The 21,705-nt window shown below is 43.8% G+C and overlaps 1 protein-coding gene across 1 annotated transcript in view; it reads right to left on the reverse strand.

Moving 5' to 3' along the window:
* The window catches only part of LOC126147505 (juvenile hormone esterase-like), a 94,837-nt gene extending 88,897 nt beyond the window's left edge, over positions 1 to 5,940 (reverse strand). The window contains exon 1 of the mRNA XM_049915699.1: positions 5,784 to 5,940. Within this exon, the coding sequence (XP_049771656.1) occupies positions 5,784 to 5,933 (150 nt within the window). The 5' untranslated portion in view covers positions 5,934 to 5,940. The remainder of the gene's footprint in view (positions 1 to 5,783) is intronic.
* Positions 5,941 to 21,705: the final 15,765 nt, after the last annotated feature.

Below are 21,705 nucleotides of genomic sequence, written 5' to 3' on the forward strand. Positions count from 1 at the left end.
GCCTGGTCTCGAGCAGCCAAACCAGGCGACGGTTGACCATGCGTTCCAACGTCTTCCCGACACAGCTCGTCAAAGCAATACTTCGATAACTACTAGGATGCGTTCGGTCCTTCCCCGGTTTGAGGAGGGGAATCAAAATCGCTTCCCTCCACGAGTCAGGGTACGTGCCGGATGACCATATCATATTAAAACAATTCAGGAGAACTTCCTTGGATGGCAGCAACAAGTGCTGCAGCATGCTGTACCGGATGTGATCATGACCAGACGCAGTATCATGAGCCACAGACAGCGCTGAATCCAGTTCCCACATTGTGAACGGGCAGTTGTAGGGTTCAAAATTTGGAGACCGGAAGTCCAAGTGACCCCTCTCGATGGCAGTGCGGTAGCGGCAGAAATCTGGATCACAGTTAATAGTGGCGGTAGATTCCGCAAAATGCATGGCCAGTGTCTGGGCAATGTCTCTCGGCGTGAGGTGACATTCTTGATGCAGCAATGCCGTGACAGGTAGTTGGCTGAGTTTCCCGGAAATCCTCCTGATGGCTTCCCATACTTTCGTAGAAATAGTGGAGCAGGAGATGGAGTTCAAGCAAGATTGCCATGACCGTCGTTTGCTCTCTTTAATCACTCGCCGCGCTTTGGCCCTTGCCACCCGAAAGGCCGCAAGATTGTCAGCTGAGGGACGGCACTTGAAGCGGCGCAGAGCTGCACGGCGGGCTCGGATGGCTGAGCGGCACTCGGTGGTCCACCCAGGGACAGGACGCCTCTCGGGATGACCGGAGGACCGTGGGATTGACAATTCAGCAGCATGGGAGATCACGGCTGTAACATGGTCTACCCATTCGTGGACGCTGGCACGGTGTTCCAAAACAGCCAGTTGGCTGAAAAGTGTCCAGTCAGCTCTGCAGAGGTGCCACCGGGGCGGCACTGGTAATGCCACAACCTCATCCAGGAGGCGAATGCAAACGGGGAAGTGGTCACTAGAATGGAGGTCAGCAGCAACCTCCCACAGAGCAGAATCCGCGAGTGCTGGAGAGCAAAAGGAAAGGTCAATAGCCGATGACGACCCGGAAGCAGTACAGAAATGAGTGGGAGCACCAGAGTTGAGGATGCACAGTTCTTCAGACATTATGAGGCTTTCCAGAATGCGACCCCTGGGGCAAGTAGTCGGAGAACCCCATAAGACATTATGAGCATTGAAGTCCCCCAGAAGAAGAAATGGGCGGGGGAGTTGGCTAATAAGGTCTGTGAGAGCCGCAGAGTCTATCGCATTCTGAGGTGGTGAGTAAACTGAACAGACTGTGAGCCTCCGACCCACAAGAAGGTAACTGCAACAGCTTGCAAGTCTGTAACGAGAGGGAGCTCAGATGAGGGGTGCATGTCACGGACAAAAACCGCAACACCACCCTTTGCCCTTTCCCCCGTCAGATCATCTTTTCGATATACGGTATAGCCCCGTAAAGAAGGAGCATCAGTGGCCCGAAAATGTGTCTCTTGGAGACATAAACACAAAGGGCACTCTCGTACAAGGAGTTGAAATTCGGCCACATACGTCCTGAACCCATTCAGGTTCCACTGTAATATGGGAGCTAGTGATGAAGGTGGCTGAACTTTCACCCTGCCTCCGTGCTTTGGAGGAGAGCCCGTACTGGTCGGAGATTTATTCCTGGGGCGAGAAGATCGCCCCCGGTCGACATCAATATCCATCAGATCAGATGACGACCCACGGGAGATGTCAGACAGTACGATGGCCTCGTCATCGGACCGACCCTGACTAGTCTCCTGAGGTGGAAAAACGTTCACCTTCGGCGTCTTTGTCTTGGGGGGGCTTTGAATGCAGAGCCTTGTCAACAGCTGGAGCTGTACTCGCCTGGGCAGAAGGCGCCATATGGGGAGAGGCAGGAAGTATCCCAATGTCAGCAACCACGGCCTTGTCCGACGTTGCGGGGAGAGCTGCAGGTGGCAAAACCATCGCAGCAGCACAAGTGCACTAGCAAACGCAGGTATTAGTGCTAACACTAGCAACCTCCGTTTGCGTAGCAACAGTGGCCATTTGTACCGGTTTTTTCAGAGCGGAAGCGAAAGATGTTGAAAACACAGGAGGCTGCATGGCCTTAAAGAGCTTCTTGGCCTCTCCATAGGAAATGCGCTTAGATGTTTTAATCTCCTGTATCTTCCATTCTTCGAGATACATGGGGCAGACCCGACTCCAGACAGGGTGACTCCCAGAGCAATTCATGCACTTCACAGGCGATGAACAATCGGCTCCTTCATGGGCAGGCTGACCACATTTACCATTGCACCCCAAAGTAGTATGCCCAAAACGCTGACATTTAAAGCATCACATTGGGTTAGGGATATATGGCCGTACTGGCAAACGTAAGAACCCCGCTTTAACATGCTATGGGAGTCTCGGGCAACTGAACGTGAGAATAAACGAGACGTATTTGACGAGGTCCCCATCGACTCGTTTCATAATATGCTGCACGTCAACAATACCTTTGTCAGCCCACTCAGATTTTAACTAGTCTGTGGGGGTATCCAACAAGTCCCTACATGTCACAACACCCTTACTATAATTCAAAGTGGAGTGGAGCTCGGTCTCGATAGCGTACTCTCCGAGACAGGTTGTTTTCCGAAGGGAAGCGAAAGGTTGCTTTCCGAAGGGAAGCGACTTGACGGGAACTAGAAGTCTCAACTAATAGAGTCCCATTGCTCAGTCGCTTCACAGATTTCAGTGTTCCTGCAGTTCCCTCAAGACCCTTGTGGATATAAAAGGGAGAAACCCTCTCAAAGCTACCCTCCTTCCGTTTAATAATCAAAAACACATTCTGATTATCAGCATGTGCTCTGTTACGACAATCTGATAAATCTCTACCAACACCAGTCGCTGGAGGACTCGTAGCACGAAGTCGCTTTTTCGGTGGGGTGTCTTTTCCTACAAGTGGCCCACCCAATCCACTGGTAGGGGGAAATGTAGAGGTCGAAGGGTCCATTGTGGTCCCACAAGCAGCTAGGGAACTAAAGGTCCGCTCAGACAGAGCCCCGCGTGCCTGAGTAAGCCTTATACAACTGGGGTGCGGCAGGTGCCCCAGAGGTTGCTCGCTTGCGACTGTTCCACCCCAACAGCCATGCATCTTATAGGCGCGGAGCACACCGTAAGATTGAGGGATTTTTATAGAGGTTGGCCTTCCTCGCAATCCAGGCGATCAAGCCAAGATTACCATTCCCCGCAGCACACAACATTCCACCGCCATGCCGTACGGTGGTCGCTGAAGCATGTCCGGGGGTTACGGTGACAGGAGACTGGCGGCGCTGACCAGTCGCCAGCTCAGGACCCCGAGGTCGCCAAGCCCGTACTCAGCAAATGAATGCTGAGCCCCTGGGGGCCTCCGAGGCGACGTTCAACTAAAAGACTTGCAGCAGGCCGTTGAACCACACCGAATTATTATTTATCGTTTTGTTAGTGTGGAAATCGTTGCCTAATGGTTCATTTATGCCGAACGCTGACGGTGTAATTACTATTGGAATCCCCCTCATTTCGAAGCTTGACCGCCACCCAACCTTTGTTTAATTTACTTTTTTAGTAATCTTTGCTGGACTTTCAGTTTTTCCGTATTACTCTATTGTTTTTGAGCGTTAATCAATTTAACGTCGTTATTAAGAATCCGTTAGAACTCTGCGAAAATACATTTTACGCGATCACTTTTCATAACCACATTGCGAGATAGTAATGAGATATTGAAAGTATGTTCCTGCTATAAGCGACGCATTGTTGAGTAATGTAAGCCTTAATGCTGCCACTTTAGCTGAGGACTACGATAAATTGAATTATTAGCACAGTCAATTTAAACTGTTGTTCAGTTGCGAAAAGCTTTCTATAAGGGCAGTAACTGAATTCCCTTTACAGACTGTATGGGCAGTTTCCTTATATCAGAACAAGAAAAGAAATCCCGGTCAACATGGACTATAAAGGGCATACCTTAAGAGCTACTTACGATTGTCCATCTCCATTGCTGTGATGCACATCTGTTCTACTGCAAATTCCTAGCTTTCCATGTTTTGGGAGGTGCTCGGTAGACCAAAACAAGAAAAAATTGTCAAATGTACATACGTTCTATAAGAGTTCTGCTCGGCATCACTGCTGTGATACACATCTCTGCTACATGGACTCTCATATTTCTTAAGATATGCATTTTAGAATTCATGCTTACTGGCCGCTTTTTCTTGTTTTGGTCACCTCCAAAAATATGGAAAGCAAAGAGCTTGCCGTTGAAGAGATGTAGTTGACTGTGTCGAAGATAAACTGATGTTTATGGCTCTTACGGGATGCTTTTTAGAGCCCATGTTGACTGGAAATTTTTTCTCCTTTAGATGTAGAAAACCCATCCTCGAAGTCCGTAACGGTAATTTAGTGGCACCCTGTATATAACGGAGCCGTTATCATCGAGTAAAACAGAAGCGATACCCGGCGTCCCCCAGGGAAGTGTTATAAGCCCTCTGCTGTGTCAAATCTACCCAATCGGATTACGAGACAATGTCAGCAGCCTTCTTAGATTGTTTAAAGATGAGGGTGGTCGAATTCAAATGGCTCCAAACACTATGGGACTTAACATCTGAGGTCATCAGTTCCTTAGACTTAGAACTACTTGAACCTAACTAACCTAAAGGCATCACACACATCCATGACCGAGGCAGAATTCGAACCTGCGACCTTAGCAGCAGCGCGGTTCCGGACTGAAGCACCTAGAACCACTAGGCCACGGCGGGTAAGAGTGTCACTAACAGCCTAACAGAGTCATCCGAAGATCGGAACCAATTGCAAAATGATTTGGACATGATATCTGCATGGTGCGAAAAGTGGAAATAGTTCCTCAGTAAGGAAAAGTGTGAGGTCATCCATACGAGTACTAAAAGAAATCCGTTAAATTTCAATTACACAATAAATCATACCAATGTAATGAATGTCAGTTCAACTAAACACCTGAGAATTACAATTAAAATGTAGGTTGGAACGGTCACATTGATGGTGTGGAAGCCGGCCGGAGTGGCCGTGCGGTTCTAGGCGCTACAGTCTGGAGCCAAGCGACCGCTACGGTCGCAGTTTCGAATCTTGCCTCGGGCATGCATGTGTGTGATGTCCTTAGGTTAGTTAGGTTTAATTAGTTCTAAGTTCTAGGCGACTGATGACCTCAGAAGTTAAGTCGCATAGTGATCAGAGCCATTTGAACCATTTGATGGTGTGGAAGGCAAACCAAAGACCACGTTCTATTGGCAGAATTCTTAGAAGATGCCACGTTTCTACTACAGAGATTTCCTACACTATGCTTGTTCGTCCTCTGCTTGAGTACGGATGTTCTGTTTGGGACTCTTAATAGATAGGCTTGACGGAGGACATCGAAAAAGTTCAAGGGAGGGCGGCTCGTTTTGTATTACTGCTACATAGGGAGAAGACTACCACACATACGATACACGAATCGGGGTGGCAATCGTTAGAACCAAGGCGCTCTTCGTTGGTGTAAGTTATTTTTCACGGAATTTCAGTGTCCAACTTTCTACTCCGAATGCGAAAATATTTTCCTACCGCCTACCTACAGAAGGAGAAAGATCATCATGACAAAATAAGAGAAATCAAAGCTTGTGTACAAAGATTTAAGTGTTCACTCTTCCCATGAACTGTTAGGGAGAGGAACGGTAGAGGAATAGTCTGAAGGTGTGTCGAAGATGGCACTGCAAGGCAGTTAATGCACAGTAGTCATGCAGATATAAATGTAGTTTCACCTTACCATAAACCTCAGAGGGCCAACAGGTGGCTTGGCGTAGGGAATGCCCTGGAAGCTGCAGTAGGGGCGGCCGGAAGGAGTCCTCAGCTTGCGCCCCCTCAGCGCCCCCTGAGGGAAGCTGATGGTGATGGCTCCGTTTGCTGGTGTCGCCATGTCGCTCCGTGTCGCGCAAGAGACTGGTACAGCTAGCGGCGTCGCGCCGAGCGGCTGATAGTGGCTACCTGCTGGCGGGTTGTACGAGACTGCTGATAACAAACCGAACTGGATATGGAATACTCGTTGCCCTTGTGTGTCACCTTTGCGCACATCGGCCCTATGTAGCATGTACGTCACTGAAGTTGAAGTACACTTGAGTAAAGGGTTTAGAACATCGCAGCTACTAGTTAACATCAAGGTAAACTGTGATCACGATCAGAAAGGTGCACGTTAATGTTCACGTTCCATGAAATAATAAGTGGAGATATAATCCAGATCCGCTTTTCGGTTGTTACAAGTGATGTTTCGAGTTACTAGAATAAATTACGGGTGAAGTGACTGTCAGATTACTGTGCCAATGAAATCAGGACATTCCTCCCTTTCCTGGTAACGATGATTCATAGGGAGCATCTTAGAAGATTCATCTGCGGTGACGTCACGATATTTGACTTATGTCATTGCTGGATTCCAGTTCTGTCGTGAGTGATGGACTGTCCCTTGTAGTTGTGCTGTGTGATTTTACTTTATTTTTATAGTCTAGTAATCATCAAACACCTAACATGACATACAACATTTCTGGAGACATCTACTGTAATTACAAGATAATGTGCTCGGAGTCGGGGTATGAAATATCCGAGGATTGAATGACATATCCTTTCCTACATGAGCATGGTAAAAGTATGTTATAATCAGACTGTCCTGCTTGAATGCTATAATTAGGTTTGCATTATCCCTCACCAGCTGTTTAGGGAGTGTGGAATAGTCTGACTCAGGTAAATTACATCAACAACCATATGGCTACCAAAACAGAAATATCGTCGAATTTGATCTTGGTTTTCCACAGCAACGTCGTCAAATATGAACGCATTGTTTGGCATTACTTTTCTGGTGGAGGGATATCACTGCTCTCACTGAATGTCGTGTATGTCAAAACATATAATCCTGAAACGTGTGCTGTAACAGCTGGTATTTGGGCTGAAAGAGATTTTTTGAAAATACACATACACTGTGTGATCAAAAGTATCCGGACACCTCCAAAAAATACGTTTTTCATATTAGGTGAATTGTGCTGACATCTACTGCCAGGTACTCCATACCAGCGACCTCAGTAGTCGTGTTTCATGGAGGGGGCTTGCACTCCTCGTTGTTTTGCGTGGCACTGTAACAGCACGGGCCTACACTGATGCTTTAAGCACCTTCTTGCTTCCCACCGTTGAAGAGCAATTCGGGGATGGCGACTCCATCTTTCAACACAATCGAACAGCATATCGTAATACAAGGCCTGTGGCGGAGTGGTTAGACGACAATAATATTCCTGTAATGGACTGGCCTACACAGAGTCCTTGACCTGAATCCTATAGAACACCTCTGGGATATTTTGGAACGACGACTTCGTGCCAGGACTCACGACCGACATCGATAGCTCTCCTCAGTGCAGCACTCCGTGAAGAATGGGCTGCCATTCCCAAAGTAACCTTCCAGCACCTAACTGAACGTATGCCTGAGAGAGTGGAAACTGTCATCAAGGCAAAGGGTGGGCCAACACCATATTGAATTCCAGCATTAGCGATGGAGGCGCCACGAACTTGTAAATCATTTTCAGTCTGGTGTCAGGATACTTTTGATCACGTGGTGTATATGCTCAAAGCGGACTCCATCTGGATGTGTTAGAAGTGACCTGAGATAATTTTCCTTGCTGCAGTTGGATAGATCTACAGTTATTGCCCGTATGTTGTCGTGAAGGATCATGTCACTGTCCTTCCAGTCTTCTTGCATAGTGTCACAGCTGCAGTCACTTAAAACAAAAACTAGAGGCTTCATCCACCTTGACATGATACCTACTACGTCAGGTATTGGCGTGCAATGGGTTTTTAAAGAATATAGTGAAAAATATGCCCCTACCATGATACTATGTCAGGTACTGGCGTGCAGCCGGCCGGTGTGGCCGTGCGGTTCTAGGCGATTCAGTCTGGAACCGCGTGACCGCTACGGTCGCAGGTTCGAATCCTGCCTTGGGAATGGATGTGTGTGATTTCCTTGGGTTAGTTAGGTTTAAGTAGTTCTAAGTTCTAGGGGACGACCACAGATGTTAAGTCCCAGAGTGCTCAGAGCCATTTGAACTATTTTGAACTGGCGTGCAATGGGGCATCTACAGAATATTTAGTTAAACGACTTAATTTTCTGCTGTTGTATGGTTGCAGGGAAAATACTGGTAACAATAGATTTAGGACATGCATTATAATGAAAGGTATGAAATAAAACATATTCTGGTTTACTTTTATTCAGTAATCATACACAGGATGCACGACAGGTTTTTTCTTTATGTTAACACCAGTACAAAATATAGAAAATAAAGCCTTCCTGTAAGCATAGAGTTCAACATGTATTTCTCTCAAACTTATTGGCAGTACATTAGTTTCCGTTGTCACCATCCTGATCCACAGTTCGGAATCGTCTATGTGTACATTTATCTTATGGAGATACCCTGCAATGTCCCTATAGACAGCTGTAACACAAGACAGCCATCTGTTCAGTCTGTCCAACACAGTGGATAGCGCCATCTGTACAGCGAACAAGTTTATAATGGTGGAGTGCTGTAGGTGAATGAATGTGTCACCAGATTTCACACAGAGTGCAGAATCTTCGTTAGAGCTTGGATTTTTGCATATTTGCATCATAGTGCATATAACTGCATATTTAAGGGGTTATTGCATTTATAAATAACTTTTGCAAATTTATGGATATATTTTACTTCTGCAGCAATGATTCTTAAAATACGAGTATTTCATCAAAATAGTTTAAGAAGAAGAGTAAGACCTGATCAAATTTCTCTTTTATTGCTCTGTTTGTGTAGAAATTACTTCTCGGTCATATTTACAAATCCATAAAAGGGCGCCTAAAAATGAGGCGAACATAGCAATCAGCAATGAGCGGTTCGTGTACTATAAAAATATTTCTCTCGGCAGCTTAAGAAAAACTAAATAGCGATCAACCATCATGCGGCAAACCTATAAATTTCGGTCGACCATCACGTCATAAGAGTCTGTACGGTTTGCATTGTGTAACAAACGAAGCCGCTGCCGGCAACAATGACATTTCCAAGGATGAAAAAGTTCCATTGTCAGCTACCGATAATTCAGTAACTATATTCCATTCACCGAAACAAGAGACGTACTGTAAACACGGTAAGGCGAGTGTCCACAGCGGTGCCGTCGAGGGGTGTACAAGGCAGGGGCGTCAGAAATTTAAAGTCGTGTTTTTTTTTTATAATTTGGCGCCTGAACTTGGTAAAGTGATCCGAGAACTACCTTCCGACACATTTTTTTACATTACATTAAAAATTATTGTCACTGAAAAAGATAAATATTTAAGCTTTCAGGAAAAGTTGTTTTTCGCGTTACTCTATATTTATCACGCAATATCTCCTAAACTGTGTGTCGCACAGCAAAATAATTTTATAATTTCCTTCATTACTATATGTTGATGACGTCTGCAAATTTTCTGCCCAATAGAGTCAGTAATAGTGAAGTAATAAATTAAAATCTCACGTCTGATGCAGAACTTTTACCAAATCATCATCCGAAATATAGTAAGCGACAAACTTTTCCCCTTTGAATTTTTTTGTGGTGGTGTAAGCGAGAAAAGTTTCATAAAGGTTTGAATTTAATTTGGTAGTTTGTTCGAATGCGATGGGTGGAACCGTTTGTCCTTTATGGGCGATGCATTGTGCGGTTCGCAGGCGCGGCGCTCAGTCAGTGTGGTCGTCTCAGTTGCAGGTGTGAGCTCGTTAGTGGGTGTTGTGCAGCGACCATTTTAGGATATCTTAAGTTCTTCTGCAAAGACGCTTGAAAGACTAGTTGTTGATTATTAGAGTAAGTATATCTGATTGTAGTCACACTGAGCATTCACTGTTTATGTGTGAATCCAATAGCATGGTTTCTTATTTTATATATTCACTTATTTCATTAGCATCACATACGGCTGTCCTCATTACGTCATCCACGGATTCAGCGAGCGAGGTCGACGCGTCAGTTCTGAGTCTACCAAAAAAGCGAGCAAAGAAGAAATCATTAAGTTCTCCTGAGAAGCACATGGTACTTAATGTGTATAAAACGGAACTGTTACATCCAGAGCAGTCGATGAGTGACATTGTTTCGAAAACAGCTGCAGCTACAGGTGTTGGACATTCTTCAATGTATCGTGTGATGAGTGAGTACAAGGCCACACACTCTTTGAAATCTCCCAAGAAAGGAAAATTACGACAGAAACTTTCTGAAAGTGTTGATGACTTCGATAGAAATGCGATACGAAGGAAAGTACACGATTTTTTTGTTTTCGTAACGAATTGCCAACAATTGACGAAGTGCACTTACAGTCGTGAACGTAGATGCAGATCTGGGCAAATTTTCGGAGAACTACATTTTATAAGTTATTGAGAGAAATGAATTTCAAATATGTCCGGCGTGGGCGCGATAGCATGCTTATAGACAGGGATGACATTTTATGGAGGCGGCGTTATCTTCGAACCATTAAACGATTGAGAGATGAAGGCAGACCCATTTACTATTTGGACGAAACGTGGGTGAACGCAGGACATACCCGAAGTCACGTCTGGGTAGATGACACTATAAATTCCTCAAAACAAGCGTTTCTGTCCGCATTATCCACCGGAAGCAAGGGACCATTAGGTATAGGGAAACGTCTGATTATCGCACACATTGGCAGCAAAGCAGGGTTCGTTGAAGTATGTGTGTGGACTTTCGAATCCAAGAAAAGTGGAGATTAGCATGAGGAGATGTGCGCCGAAACCTTCGAGAAGTGGTTTCAAGATGTTCTTCCTCGGCTTCAGGTAAAATGCGGTTATTGTTCTCGATAACGCGCCGTACCATTCTCGGAGAAAAGAAAAAGTTCCCAGTGCGAATTCCAATAACCACGAAATATCAGAGTGGCTAAAATCTAAAAACATCGATTTCGAAGACGGTATGTTGAAGAAAGAACTTTTAGATATAGTTAAAAATCACAGAACAGCGCACAACGAATATGCAATAGATGAAATGGCGAAGAATGCAGGGAAAACTGTTCTCAGCATTCCTCCGTACCACTGTGAATTAAGCGCCATCGAGTTAGTGTGGACAGAATCAAAGGCTATGTTGCAGCGAAAAACAAAACATGCAAAACGCCGGAAGTTAAAGTACTGCTAGAAGAAGCAGTAAGAACTGTGACTGCACAGGATTGGAGCAAGTGCGACCTCTATGTCGTAGAAAAAGTGGAAACTCAAATGTGGAAATTAGACTGCATTATAGAAGAGAGAGAGGAGCGGTTTGTTATAAACCTCAATGAAAATAGTTCGACAGAGTGAACCTTGTTTCGTCCTTTGTCATTATTATTGCTGGTATTGTTATTAAAATTAACAATTAATTGTGTTTGAATGGAGCGTTTTGTTAGCAACCTGAATGACAACAAAACTGCTTCGACATAATGAACTCAGTTTAACATTATTTTAACATTATTGTTAAATTTATTTCGTACGTTGTTGCTCAGGTTTCTCACGGTCCGCTGTGACAGCTCGGCAGCCAGCCGAACGCCGCCAGCTGCAAAGCGTGCGCCAAGGATTTTCCACACCCCTACGTATCACGTGAACACCGAATGCTTTCTCTGGAAATGAGCGTAGTCACTCACGTGACACAGTTTATGTTTCGTCCCAGCTCTCGGTGAATAGACTGTAGTGTACAGTTCTTCGTGATTTCTGAAGTCTGCGCAGGAGGAGACCATATTACCACAGTGCCGAAGGAGAAGAACAGTAAAGCTTATTTACTTCGACAGTGGATTGATGGATGATGATGATGATGATGATGTTTGGTTTGTGGGGCGCTCAACTGCGTGGTTATCAGCGCCCGCACAATTTCTCAACCTTTGCTCAGTCCAATTTCGCCACTTTCCTGGATGATGATGAAATGATGAGGACAACACAAACACCCAGTCATCTCGAGGCAGGGGAAAATCCCTGACCCCGCCGGGAATCGAACCCGGGACCCCGGATTGATGGAAATCCTACTCTAAGAACAGAGGGAAATGTATCGTACCAAGTGTGTGAGAAGCACGTAAGTTCTATTTTTGCTTTCTGAAAGCTAAAAATCAATATGATTTTGGAGTTCGTTTTTTACTTAACCCTTAACTACTATCGACCGTCCCACAGACCGCTACTAATTATTGTGTCGAGATATTTCCAACACCCCTGCGAAGCCAGATGGACTCTTCCACGTACCTTCCTTTTGGGTGTCAAGCTACACGTGCCAGCATTCTTGCATTGTTGCTGCTCTTTGTTTCGTGACTATTAGCCTTAAGAGGTCTCACAGACGTACCATAGTGTTTGCGTGCCGCGTTATTATTGCATGCTACTTTTTCTCCGTGGCGGGGAAAGATGGGCCTTCTGTGCAACGTGTGTTACGTGAGACAGATGTCTTCACTTGCGAGATGAGCTTCAGACACCGAAAGAAGAATTCGAAAATCGAAAAACGTGCACCTTTTGCCCTCCTCGTCTGAAGAGGAAAACAAGTATCCATGTCAACTGCATGGTGTTCCGATTTGTTTGGAGTGTTCCAGGAAGGTCTGCGTGAAGTGTTTGCAGGTGGAAATTGACTAAAGTATGATTCAATGGCACATGAGAACAAGTATTTAGTTTTTACTTGTAATTTTAGAAGTAAAATGGTGGCAAAGTTTCTCCATTCATAGACTTACAGACTGAAATATTCGCTCTACACTGCACAGTGAGTCGCAAACTGAAAGCTGACTTCGCACACAATTTATCGTAAGTCATGTCGGATTTTTCCACCTAGTTATATTGCCAATTTGTAACATAATCCCTCTGATGAAAATCTGTGTGTGAGTAGAGAGCTAACTATTTGCTGTTATTTTCGTAACTCATAAAATTGGATGTTTTCAGCCGACAATAAGAGCTCACTGTCTTGCTCCAATAACCTGACCAGGAGCGCGTCTGGATGCCAGGGTGCTGCCTCTGCTGCGAGTCCTGATGGGTTGGGTCACGTCGCTGCAGTGCACCTTGACAGGTTGGAGGACGTCACATCCATTGAAGAACAACAAGCGATAATACCAGCACAAAGATTGCATTTGACTCACACGACGATAAGCAGAGACAATGAGCGGTGGATACTTACTCTCCAAATGCGCGTGTCGTCTAGGGGCTGTAATAAAAGAAAAGAAACACACTTAAAGGATCAACGACGTGTCTTGCGAACGTCCATACCAGAGCATATGCAACGAACAAAAGCGAGCAAAATGAGATTAAGAAAACTGATTAATAATCAAAAGCTCTCGGTCACGGATTCGAAACCCGCCACCGTATAAATTTAGACTAATAATCATCATTGGCGGACGAAGACTTCCGGCATAAGAAGTCAGCCTCAATCTTTGTCAAGAATGTAGAAGGCAAAGGAAACCACTACATTAAAGACGCATAACTTGTATCCATAGGACATGTGACCTGTAATTGAAAAAATGTTGTAATGATCTCTCCATTGGCGAAAGATTCTGGAATAACTCCCATTCTGAGTCAGAGAAGAAACTGTCAAGGGGAAGATGACTATGAGAAAAAGACTGGATAGAAGCACCAGCGCGGCAATTCGGACTTTGCGGTTATTGATGGAGGCAAAACTCAAGAAAAATCAAGACACACTCATAGATTTTGTCAACCTCGAAAAAGCGTTCGACAATATAAAATGTTGCAAGACGTTCTAAATCCTAATAAAAATTGGGGTAAGCTGTAGGAAGAGACGGGTAATGTGCAACATGCCCATGTGCCAAGAGGGAATAATCTTAGTGGTCGACCAATAACGGAGTGCTCAGATCAGAAAGGGTGTAAGACAGAGGTATAGTCTTTCGCTCCTACTGTTCTATCTGTACATCGACGAAGCACTGATAGAAATAAAGGAAAGTTTCAGCAATGGAATGAAAATACAAGGTGAAAGTATATCAATGATACGATTTGTTGATGCCATTGCTATCCTGAGTGAAAGTTAAGGAGAATTACGTGATCTACTGAATAGAATGCAAAGTCTAATGAGTATAGAATATGAATTGAGAGTAAATCTAAGAAAGACAAAAATAATGAGAAGTAGAGAAATGAGAACAATGAGAAACTTATCATCGGGATTGATGGTCACAAAGTAGAAGAATTTAAGGAATTCTTCCACTTACGCAACAAAATAACTCGTGACGGATGAAGAAATTAGGATGTGAAAAGCAGAATAGCAGTGGCAAACACGGCATTGCTGCCCAAGAGAATGCTGCTAGTATCAAACATAGGTCTTAATATGAGGAAGAAATTTATGAAAATGTAAGTATGGAGCACATCATTGTACGGCAGTGAAACACCGACTGTGGGAAATCCGGGACAGAAGGGAATCGAAGCATTTGAGACGTGCTATAACGAAATTTGAAAATTAGGTGCACTGATAAGGTAAGAACTGAGAAATTTCTGCACAGAATCGGAGTGGAAATGAGTATGTGAAGAATTCTGAGAAGGAGAAGGGGCAGAATGATAGGACATCTTTTAAGACATCAGGGAATGACTTACATGCTTCTGGAGGAAGGCGTAGAGGGTAAAATCTGTACAGGAAAAAAAAAAACAATATGACCAAGTTCTTGGACTGCAGATGTGCTGAGTTGCTATCAGGTCTTCGAATGAAGCACTAGTTAAACGGTTGAAATCACAACATCGAGAGATATATGGCACTATGTGACACTGTCGTTTGTTTGGAGAGATGCATATGGGTCATGATGATGGCACAGTGGAATGCCGAAACTATTAGATGCCAAACTAAAATAAAATAACATCTCAGTTACACGGCTGTTTGAATTTCATTGATATTGACAATTACATAACCAGACGATGTCCCCAGTCCATGACGGATCAACAGATTAGAGGCCACGGCTGCGCTTCGTAGAAATAGGACTGTAATGCTTGCGCATATAATCATACAAACAGGCAGCTGTGTAAGCCAACTGTCTCCAGAATGAATGGTTCTAACAGCGATTGGCAAGCAGCACAGATGCCAGAGCACAAGCAGTCTTAACAAATTCCCTACATCACAAATAAATTCCAATAAGTGAAAGCTCAAGTCACAGACAAGATTATAATAATAATGATGACGCTTACAAAATGCAATTTCATACTAAGGCGGAATGAGGCTTGCTGTGTCAAGACCAGCTATAGAACCAAGCACCGTCGCTTATTTTAATGGAAGCCAGTAAGAATGCAGGAACGGTGATCAACAAGTTGGAGCAAGTCTGCGGATGAATACTGGACCACAGACACATTGTAGGTCTTTGTCCTACAGGCAGGAACTTGCTGTCGTTCCCCTTTGTCTTTGACAGACAGAGTCCCGCCGACTTCTTATAGGTGACGTTTTGTGAGCATACGTCTTCTTCGACGTAAATTGTTGTGTTTCACAGCGAGTTACCACGCAGATTGTCACTGCAGACTTTTAGACTCTTCATAGAAGGAGTCTGACAACAAGGTAGACAAGAGTTCCAGGAGTGCCTTTCTCGGCATACTGCACCCGGCCAGGGGGAGTCTGTTGCCATCTACATCAAAGCCACAGACTGTTTTGATGCATGAGTTGTAGGAAAGCGTTCTTCGCTCCTTCCAGGAGAGTCTTTGGTTGTCTACAAGAAAGCAGCCAGCATAACAATTTTTCTCCGATTCATGAATGTCTTTGAAGAATACAACACTTTATGGAATCATCATTCTTTGTCAATGACACCAGTTGTTCAGCATCATTTTATAGGAAGATATCTGAAACCATCGCCATAAGGTAGAGTGTTTTTTGCTTGCATCTCCCCACATCTCATCCTATCTGCGAGGATGTCACTGAAACAGTTCTGAACGATGAGGTGGTTCCACTGGTTAGCTTCTTTGTCTGTCTTCGCTTATCTTTCTAGAACCTCGCCGTCGCCTTAGAATGAAGTGGTTCTGAAGGCTAACACCGCAGAGTATTCAGGTATTCTGTTAGAATCATTTATAGATATGGTATTGTACAACCATCAAAGGAAACCCCTTCGTTAGCCCATAAAGCACGCTACCACCGAAGGAACAGTAGTGACCTCCTAGCCTAGAGAATACAGCTACCGGATAAACTCAACCGACGCAGCCACTACTTCATGTCACCACTAGGTTCTCCTCGTCCCCAGGATAGGCATACCATATGTAAATGATATGAGAAGAAAGAACATCAGCTGATCGCATTCTGCATTGTCACACGGACCCACCATCTAATACAATGATGTGGGGTGACATTGGTTATACAACATGATCCATCTAGTACCTAAGGCCGGTAATTAGGAAAGCAGCAGTTACATTTTTGACTGTGCCCTATAATCCAAGTCTCCATGACATTACCTTTCAATAAGATTGTGTCAGAATGTGCCCTTGCTGTACTTACGCGTCTCAATACAGGGGACATTCAATAGTTGACCTGATCAGCATGTTCTCCTTTCTTCTCATTCACTGTTTATACCTCGTCCTGCATTGCCAAGAGAGAGATACGCCACGAGTAGCAAGACACTCCGATTGATAAACTCCGACTTAGAGTTGTAGCACAATGGAATGACGACCTCCGAATTGAGTTTCTCTAGTTGTTCAGTCGAGAAAAGCCACTGTTACTGCCAGAGGTGATACCTCTTTGTACTATATTTCGCAACCTTCATATCCTCATATTATCTACAAACAATCACATTTACTTTCTGTTATTCTGTATATGCACAACGATAAAGATACCGTTAACTGCTTCCCTTCCTACTATCGGTATCATAGGTCATCATTGTACTAATAGGTGCTTCTGTCAGCAAGAGGTAGAGGAGAATTCCCATTCTTCGCATGGGCAGTTTCTGGTTGCCTGCCTCAGGGAAGACTTCCACCGTGTTCATCCACTAATCTGACACCATAACCCGAGATGGTGGAATTAATGTACACGTGCTATGTTGAAAAATGTATCCCATGTTTATTGTTTAATTGATATACAATGCTGAATGTTTAAATAGCTACCTCGTCACTCGGTCCTATCATTTGTGCGTGACTTGAACCTGTTTAACGATTATGATGTTCAAACAGTTACCGCTGTCTTGTTATTAGTAGGCTACATGGAAGGAGGGACTCTTTATTTAAGAAACTGACGCTGACTGAAGGTCATAGTACCTCATGCACCATGCCTTTGGCATGCAGGCCACAGGAGCCAACGCGAGTTGGGTAACGTATCGCTCATGGTTCATCGTTAATGTTTTAAATAATTGAATCTTGTGTGTGAGCTGGAGCATAAGGGAAGCATTCAAAATTTTTATTTAGAGAATCGGAGACAGCAACAGCGCACATTGTGGCTCACGTCACATTGCTGCCACCACATTTTTTTCAGGTGGACCACCAAGTACAGCTGCCTTGAGTATCTTGAGAGAAGTGACAGTAGCTGCCCCACGGTGAATAGGTGTGACATCAGGGAGAATAACGCTGTATCACTCCTGTGGGCGCACAGCGGTCATGCTGATGTTTGACAACTAACAGCTGCAAGGCATAGCTTTCACAAATGAGTCAGCCATTAGAGATGTGAGAGTCCAGAGACTGCTGTCTCTACAACGAAGTGACCTACACAAAGCTCAGCATCACCTTCTCTGTAAGATGGTTTTAATCGCTCTGAGCACTATGGGACTTACGGTGTGGCCGAGCGGTTCTAGGCGCTTCAGTCTAGAACCGCACGACCTCTACGGTCGCAGGTTCGAATCCTGCCTCGGGCATGGATGTGTGTGATGTCCTTCGGTTAGTTAGGTTTAAGTAGTTCTAGGTTCTAGGGAACTGATGACCTCAGATGTTAAATCCCATAGTGGCTCAAATGGCTTTGAGCACCATGGGACCGTAGCAGTCGCGTGGTACCATACTGTAGCGCCTAGCCCCGCTCGGTCACTCCGGCTGGCGCGGCAGGTTATGTAAAAGTTATGCCGACGGGCACTGCGGGACGGTACGTTGGTTGCCGTAAGCAGAATGCAGGTTTCCAGCGCAGTTGCTTGTTATCTAAAGCCTACCCTGGACAGAGCGGTTACGGCTCGCACGGTGTGTGTGAGAGAGACAGTGGCTTGCAACACGCAGCCTTCACGTAACTTGCTTCTGGAGGACAGACACGTGTAGCTGTTGTGTTGATGGAATAATTGCTGTAGGTACTGTCTTTCGACAATATTACTGTCGTTCGACGTTATTTTTGAGAGAGAACATTATTGCTAAGTGCTATTGTGTAATGCCGGCCGTTGTAGCCGAGCGGTTCTAGGCGCTTCAGTCGGGAGCCGCGCTGCTGATACGGTCGCAGGTTCGAATCCTGCCTCGGGCATGGATGTGTGTGATGTCCTTAGGTTAGTTAGGTTTAAGTAGCTCTAAGTCTAGGGGCCTCATGACCTCATATGTTAAGTCCTATAGTGCTCAGAGCCAGAGCCTATTGTGTAATGAGGATCGTAGGATATAAGCAAGTAGTTCAGGTCCATTTGTTGAAAGAGTTATTAATACGCTTGTCTTAGACCACGACAGTGGATAGAATGAATGAAGTTGAAACAATAACTGTGTTAGTCAGATCAAGGAGACTCTTTATGCAAATGTCTAATACTGAGCTGCTTGGGGCGGAAAAAACAATAGCCTAACGTATTTCTGTGGGCTTACATAGACTGACGCAAATTCCAGTGGACTTGGTAACGATGAAGCAGAGACCAGGACACCACCAGCTGTTTATAAAAAAAAGGAAGTTACATTTTTACAGTTTGTTCCATTCCATTACGAAGTCTGGCACACCAAGCGTGTGAAGAATATTTGAATTAAAAACTTGCTTGCAACTTGTTCTTTTATTAACAACACGTTTCCCATTTGCGGGGAATTTTCAGATTATCTCAAAACATCCTTTGTCCAACATTTAAGAAAACTATAAAACGGGTCTATGCTAGACTGAAGTGCGTATCAAATCAGATGAGCCAAAAGGTTGAATACGGCACGAGCCATATTTGATTTTTTAAATGTTAGATAAGGGAAACGTCTCGGTAAGTCCATCTGATTTGACGCGTACTTCAGTCTGGAACTCATTCGTTTTATTGTTTTTTAGCATTTTGTAAAAGGAAAATTTTAAGTTATCCTGAAGATGCCACAGAAAGGCGAAATGCGATGTTAATAAATAATAGAACAAGTTGCAATCAAGACTGTTTAATTAAAAAAGAAGCTACGTTCTATCTCAGATTATGTACTCCTGAATGGTCATTAAAATTTAGTGCTATCGATTCTTTTCTAAAGTGTGAAACTGTCCATTGATTACAGACTTGTACTGGTATCACTTGCTATGTTTTGTGGTCTTCGTAAGTTAATGTGACACAGGTAGTCTTTTACGGTGTGCTTAAAGCAAAAATCGTTGAAACTTACTGTAGCATAAAGTTTAAGTTGCTTTATTAAATTGTAGAGTTTTGATTGGAAAGGTTATTGGTTCCTTTCAAAAGTTTTATTTCAAAACTAAAGTATCGTTTTCTAATATTCACTTTTGAAAGTAATTGTTTAAAGTTTTAATGTGTAATACAGTTACAATAATTGTGTACCAGTCTAAAAGGACATAAAGTGCGATCATCAGCGACCGAAGTTTTATGCACATTTGGTCCACAATAACATGTTTTAAGAAAGTTAATGTAATTCAGACTCAGCCAATCGCTCTACCCCTACCAACGCTCGGGATTTAAAGCGGAAGCGGAATATTGCAGGCAACGGTCACAGATATTAATGCTTGAATATTGTTGGTGCGGTTTCAGTAACTGAAGTTGAATGATGTCTCACTTTAAGGAAATGTAACTTGGAACCGACGTAATGTTACTAAATGCAGATGAAGACGAGCTTTCTTTTCTTTTTCTCTTTTTAAAGGGACGAGTATTTGGTGTCAGGTAATACGGAATAAGCTGTAAATGTTTTGCAGTATGCCAAAGGAAACAGAGAATGAGCAGCATAGAGCGACAGAGTAAACTGATGTGAAGAAATGATAGTATGTCATGCTTGTGCTAAATTCTGAACTGAGACACGCTGAAGGTCAGAATAGCATTGTGTTTTTGGATGGTCGTACTGGTAGGGTTATTGGTAGGAAGCAAAGACTGAGCATCCAAGAGCTCCGAAAAAGGTGGAGAATTGCTTGTACGTACTAATAGAAGTCTAGAGACAAAGTAAAAGAAGTGTCTCAGACCATGAAGTTATAATATTCAGTCAGTCATGACGGGACAGTGCCGAAATTTGAGGAAAAACGTCGATGGAGGCTACATATGGTTCCAGTGACGGACCTGCAGTCGGTAAAAGGAACCAGGTTGTGGGCAAAGCAATTTGAGGCCAAAATTCTGAGGTTTGTGAACTTAGCCCACAGTTGAGAAACACAGATACAGAGGAGGGACTGGAGTGGATAACGGCAGTAAGGGGAGGGGAGGTGATATCATCACAATGAGGCAACATGCAGTGGAACCTTTCCCTGTCAGTTGACGCTTGCTGGACCTCGAAGTGGAGAACCACAGTCACTCCCCATATGTCTTTCCAGTCACACTGTTGACACTAGCGAGTGAGACCGTCTGTTGAAGTAGGGATAGAAAGATTTTTTTTGAGTCATTTGTCTTCAGACTATTTTGATGCTACCCGCCATGAATTTGTCTTCTGTGTCAACCTTTTCATCTCAGAGTAGCAATTGCAACTTACGTCGTTATTCGTTGGATGTATTCCAATGTCTGTCTTCCTCTACAGTTTTTACCGTCTACAGCTCCCTGTAAAACAACGGCAGTCATTCCCTGATGCCTTAACATATGTCCTATCATTCTGTCCCTTCTTCTAGCCAGTGTTTTCCACATATTCAATTCCCTGTGATCCTCCACAGATCCTCCTCATTCCTTACCTTATCAGTCCACCTAATTTTCAACATTCGTCTGTAGGACTACATCTCAAATGCATCGATTCTCTTCTGTTCTGGTTTCCAACAGTCCATGTCTCACTACCGTACAATGCTGTGCTCCAAACGTACATTCTCAAAAATTTCTTACTCAGATTAAGGCCTACTTTTGAAGCTAGTAGATCTGTCTTGGCCAGAAATGCCCTTTTTGCCGCTTCTAGTCTGCTTGTACGTTACATTACCTTAATACTTGATGCATAGATCATGAATACGACATTTCGTAATAATGTGAATCGTTTCAGTTTAACATAAGTTTTCTATACACAAAATAATTATTTTCTGCAGTTATTTCTTCGTATTTATTCTTCATATCTACAAATTCATCTATTGAGTAGAAGAACTTGTCATTCATAAATTCTTTTAATGTGTTTTTAAATGTTGGTTGGCTATCTGTCAGACTTTTTATGCTATTTGACAAATGACCAAAGATTTTTGTGGCAGCGTAATTCACCGCTTTCTGTGACAGACTCAGATTTAGAATAGTGGAGGTCATCCTTTCTTCTAGTCTTGCAGCAATGCACATCGCTATCATTTTTTAAAATTTGGATGGGTTATTGGTAACAAATTTCATAAGTGAATATATGTATTGCGAAGGTAATGCGAATATCCCGAGTTCCTTAAATAAATGTCTGCAAGGAGGTTTTGTGTGGGCTCTAGGTATTATTCTGATTACATGATTTTGTGCGATGAATACTTTTTCTCTTAATGATGAAATCCCCCCAAAATTTTACACC

The sequence above is a fragment of the Schistocerca cancellata genome, chromosome 2 (genome assembly GCF_023864275.1).
Source record: "Schistocerca cancellata isolate TAMUIC-IGC-003103 chromosome 2, iqSchCanc2.1, whole genome shotgun sequence".
Taxonomy (NCBI): Eukaryota; Metazoa; Arthropoda; class Insecta; order Orthoptera; family Acrididae; genus Schistocerca; species Schistocerca cancellata.